Source organism: Amia ocellicauda, chromosome 3 (genome assembly GCF_036373705.1).
Source record: "Amia ocellicauda isolate fAmiCal2 chromosome 3, fAmiCal2.hap1, whole genome shotgun sequence".
NCBI classification, from domain to species: domain Eukaryota; kingdom Metazoa; phylum Chordata; class Actinopteri; order Amiiformes; family Amiidae; genus Amia; species Amia ocellicauda.
This window is the reverse complement of record NC_089852.1, coordinates 45,826,025-45,831,769: the sequence shown is the minus strand read 5'-3', so window position 1 is coordinate 45,831,769 and position 5,745 is coordinate 45,826,025. Positions and strand designations below refer to the sequence as shown.

General features: G+C 35.5%; 1 protein-coding gene across 1 annotated transcript; it reads left to right on the top strand.

Moving 5' to 3' along the window:
- Positions 1–2,142: 2,142 nt before the first annotated feature.
- Positions 2,143–3,156, top strand: LOC136747345 (olfactory receptor 1E16-like). The gene has a single exon (XM_066700281.1). The coding sequence runs from the start codon at positions 2,179–2,181 to the stop codon at positions 3,154–3,156; it is 978 nt and encodes a 325-aa protein (XP_066556378.1). The 5' UTR covers positions 2,143–2,178.
- Positions 3,157–5,745: the final 2,589 nt, after the last annotated feature.

The window sequence follows — 5,745 nt, the reverse complement described above, 5'->3', positions numbered from 1 at the left end:
TTCAGCGTGTCTCTGTGGAGAGAGGAGAACCTTCCAGAAGAACAACCATCTCTGCAGCACTCCACCAATCAGGCCTGCAAGGATTTGGCAGCATCATCCTATGGGGATGTTTTTCAGCGGCAGGAACTGGGAGACTAGCCGGGTTGAGGGAAAGATGAATGCAGCAATGTACAGAGACATCTTGATGAAAACCTGCTCCAGAGAACTCTGGATTTCAGACTGGGGTGAAGGTTCATCTTCCAACAGGACAACGACCCTAAGCACACAGCCAAGATAACAAAGGAGTGGCTACAGGACAACTCTGTGAAAGTCCTTGAGTGGCCCAGCCAGAGCCCAGACTTGAACCCGATTGAACATCTCTGGAGAGATCTGAAAATGGCTGTGCACTGACGCTCCCAATCCAACCTGATGGAGCTTGAGAGGTCCTGCAAGGAAGAATGGGAGAAACTGCCAAAAAATAGGTGTGCCAAGCTTGTAGCATCATACTCAAAAATACATGAGGCTGTAATTGGTGCCAAAGGGGCTTCAACAAAGTATTGAGCAAAGGCTGTGAATACTTATGTACATGTGCTTTTTTTGTTTTTTATTTTTAATACATTTGCAAAGATTTCAAACAAACTTCTTTCACGTTGTCATGGGGTATTGTTTGTAGAATTTTGAGGAAAATAATGAATTTAATCAATTTTGGAATAAGGCTGTAACATAATAGAATGTGGAAAAAGTGAAGCGCTGTGAATATTTTCCGGATGCATTGTATACTGACAATCATTTTTACACATTAAATACATGTTAACAAATTCAGAATTACACTGTTCTTTTGAGTAACTAACATGTAGTTACTTAGTACCTATTATGTTAATAAATAAAGACCTATTGCTGTGTTACTGTTTACTTTGTAAAAACATCCAGGATAGATGTTGTGATTTTAGGATTATCATTAAAGACAACATTGGCATACCTTAAGTCCTTCTGCATGCATTTTATTACCGCAATGACAGGTCACAATTAAAAATAACATAATAGCCTCCCGTTAAACTGTAGATCTGAAAAACCTCTGCTATATTGTATCTTTCTGGTTTTGTCAAGACATACTATGTTCAAGGAAGACAGTGCAGGTCATATTGCCATTAACACACAAACTAAATGAAATGATTTTTTGATGTTGTACAATGTCTTCTTATTTGCTAATGATAGTACAACAGTTATTCACTGTACAGATGTTGAATGTTGCAACCACCAATCAATAAATCTGGTTATGGTTACTTTGGAAAACACTTTAAATAAAGCACAGACTTTTTTCAGACATTGTACCTTTTAACCTTTACAAGTATGGCAAATAATGTATTAAACAAATCACACCATCTACTGTATCTTCTCTTTTCCTACATATATGCTCAACCACCTCTATCAGTAAATTAACTACACATCTCTGGAGTACAATCAGCCAGTGTACAGATCATGCTATACTGCTTCCCCCATGTTGATTGCTAACTAGGGCATTTTTGACTTATGTTTATAAAAGGCTGATGTCTTAGACCACTTCTAAAGACTGACTGTCAGAGTTATAAGAGCAAGAACAAGCTGTGAAAAATGGTGTAATTAATACTAGTCTTGTTTTAACAGAACAAAAAGGAAAGAAAAGGACACATTAACTAACATTAATTAACATTTACACTACTGGCCTCCATACGTATGCAATTATATATTGGTGAGTATCACAAACATGCTTTAATGTTGTTCTGTGTTCCTTTATTTCATTGCACATTTCAATCTTGAATAAGAAGAATAAGATTGAATATTCTTAAAAAACAATTACGCCGTAGTACACTAATGAATGTGTGATGCTTTCAATTAAGGGATTTTTTTATGTAAAACAGGCTGGGGGTTAAGAATACATTGTTATATGTAATATATGTTATATATGTTATATGAAATGTAAGAAGGAGCTCTGTCCTTATTCATCACTGTGATTCCTATATAGCAAACTGACAAAAATACAAAAATACAGGAAAACAATTATTATCTTATTACAACAACCTGATTACTTATTATTATTAACATGTATTCAAGCTTTGTCTGGAACATGTACCTATTCTCTGTTAAAATAAACAGTGAAATAGGGTCACAACTTTTATAATTACAGGTCAAAAAAAAACATTGAGAGGAAACAAATCTGCAATGAACTCCCTGAATTCAACAGTGTCTCCCAGTGCTACATTTGTCAGGCCTCTGTTCTTTTACATCAATGGCTTTTCCAGCATCCCACATGTGAAGTACTATTACAGTTTCTTGTGTTGTGTTTATGCTGTAACTGTGATAGGAAACTCCTTCATCATGTTCATTATATACTTAGAGCACAGTCTCCACACTGCTAAGTACATTGCTGTGTTTAATTTAGCTGTAGCTGACATTTGTGGCAGCACAGCACTTATTCCTAAATTAATCGACACCTTTCTCTTTGACTCTCAGTTCATCACATATGAAGCCTGCTTGGCCAACATGTTCTTTGTACTTTTCTTTTCCTCCATGCAGTCCCTTACCCTTGTTGTTCTGGCCTATGACAGGTTTGTTGCTATCTGCTTTCCACTGAAATATCACATCATTATTAGTAATTATAATATTATGGTGATTATAGCAGTGATATGGACTTTCACCTCAGCAGTAATGCTTATTTTAGTGGGATTAATTACAAGACTGTCCTTCTGTAAATCCACTATGGTAGATAGCTATTTTTGTGATCATGGGCCTATGATTCAACTTGCATGTAATGATAATTTTCCTCATGTGATAATGACAAGGATATGTATCACAATTATCCTTTTTGCACCATTAGCACTGATTTTATTATCTTACACCTGTATAATATTTGCATTATTAAAAACTGCTTCGAGTAAGGGGCGCCTCAAAGCAATGAAAACCTGCACCTCTCATCTAATCTTAGTGGCAGTGTTTTACCTTCCAATATCAGCCACCTACATTGCTGCCATAACTACCACTCTCCACCAAAGTGCCAGGATAATAAATACATCCTTGTCTTCTGCCATTCCACCCATGCTGAACCCAATGATTTATACTATCAAAACAGAGGAGATTATGGATGTAATTAGAAGACGTTACAAAAGAAACAAGCTGATAATACCTATACTGAAACAATAAGCACATTTTGTTAAGGAAGCAATGCAGAAACAGGAAGAACATTACTTTACACATGCAATGTCACTACAGAGCAAACTAACACACTGCTGACCCATGTTTTCAACTAGGAATATGAAACTCTGCCATGTAAAAAAAAAATAAGCTGAGTAAACTTAAAATCTTAAGGCAACCAGCTGCACAGCTTTTCTCAGTAAACACAACTTTTGGGCATAATGTTCAACAAACTAGAATTACAGACATCTTTCAACTCAAGATTTCTTGCCCAGCAAATGGTGTTTCTATTGCTATGAGTAATTACATTTCTAACTTGAATTTACTTAAGATTAAACATTGCAAGGACTTAAAAGTTTATATTAGGAGGACTTGAATTCCTAGGTTGTCTCAACACAATTGTTTTGTCTCAGCAAATGCACCTTTTATTGCCATGGGCACTTGCATATATTTGTTACATGCACTTCAGATTAAACATTGCATTGATTTTAAGTATGTATGAATTAGGGCTGCAACAAACGATTATTTTGATAATCGACTAATCTAATGATTATTAGAACAATTAGTCGACTAATCATCTATTTTTTCACTGATTGATCAGTAGGCTTTGAATGATTATTCAGCGTTTGCAATTTGTTAAAAAATTGAGTTATACTTATTCTAACTAATAAATTAAACAAGATAATCACTTTTGAAAAAAAATCTGTTTATTGCACTTTGAGCTGAACTGAACAGGCTAATCTCTTTTTGTCCAATTTTGTCCAACTCAAATTACAAATGCTCTCTAAGCATTTGAAGACTCTGTATAGGAAGTTGAAGAAAGTGTTTTGTGATAATTATATAATGTTTTATATTAATACTAGCATTAGAAAAAGCTTGTATACAGACTGATCAGATTTAGCTTTAGCAGGCTAAGCAAAAGGTCAACAAGGTTCATTTGTTAGAAACTCCTGTCAGTAATGAAAGATTACACAGTGCTGAAATAGCCTACAGATGTCTGCTGAGAATTTGTTTATGACTTAATTGTTTCTCAAGATAGGCAGAAATTGTTTCTGTTAACGAGCGATTGACACTAGGTAAATGACGACCGTGGGATCGCATCTTCCTAGTGCACATCAAAGACGGACATCTGCTTTGGATCCATCACCTCTCCACGGGAGGACAGATCGTAAAACGGACCCGGACCTGTATCTTCCGATTGGATGAACGGCCATAAGATGTTACGTCATTTTTCCTATAAAGCTGTACTCATGTTTGTAAACATTAAGTCTCACTGAAGGAATTATTCCTGACGTGGGGCTTCCGAGCGGCTCGATTAAAGTTCTATTTGCTTTATCTCCGCGACTTCTCCACTTATTTCTGAGACGGTTCTACAGCATTGTTTCAATCATTTTGTTGCTTTAAATCTAAATAAAAAAATACAAATAAACAAAAATAAGTCAGTTGCATTACAGACAAAATCAATGAAGGAATGTAAACAAATCTCTATTAAATTAGGCAGCAGCATTCAGCGTACATTTTGTTGTCTCAAATTTGCATAGCAGTTATGCTAATCAAATATAATTTTGTATAAAGAGTTGCTTGATTAGCAATTTAAATTGGTCTACCAATGATCAAAAAAAATGTTTTTTTATTATTTGTTCTCATGACATATGATATGTGCATTCTTATCTACATTACTTTGCATGCATTTTAGATTGTGAAATGTATTTTACAGATATTTGCATTGTTATGTAATGCTTGTAGTACTAGTGTAGTCAAGTCTTTCCAGAATCCTGCACAGTACCATCCATCTCTGCTCACAGACCCTGACTGCATTGTCTATTTATTAAGTAATGCTTGCATTCACCATTGCATAGGAGAGGAACTGGTGTGCTAATACAAGTTTTAAACTCTATAGATGCATAACATTCAGCATCAGACTCAATGCAGATCATGACATCTGTCTTGACTAATACAGTAACTTTCAATACAACTTATTTATTTTAACCCCCCCATTTTTGCCTGATTTTACTGTTGTCATATTTTTACTTATAACTCTGTAACTACAAGGACAAGAGGCAAGTATCTGATACACTCAGCACAAATTGGAAATTCAGAAAATAACATAACTAATTATGTTTGCCTCACCAGAGTTAATACAGAAATCAAAAAAGTGAAGAAAAACAAAAGCGCTTGTAAGAAAGAAATTAATTTATTGTAAATATAACACTTTTACTAGTGCTCCAGGTAGACTTTTGACACTGGACAGTGAAACTTCAAAGTCTTATGAACTTGTGTAAAAAGAACAACTCAAATCTGACCTCCAGAACAGAAATTACAACAACTGGAATAACTATATACAAGTAAAGAAGAATACTAAACAGGGAAACAGAATTCCAAACATCTGGTGTCATTGGAAAGCTACAGCCCCGCCCTTGTAAGGGAGTGACAGACTCGCTAGCCAATGAGGGACGGAATTCGGGTAACAGGGCACGGAATGCGCTCCCCCTCTCGGGCATCACAAAAAAAAAAAAAAAAAACATACGCGTTTCTTAAAGGGGAGGTATCTCAGCACTGCTTATACGCATTTTCGATGCGAACCCTAACAAAATGTTC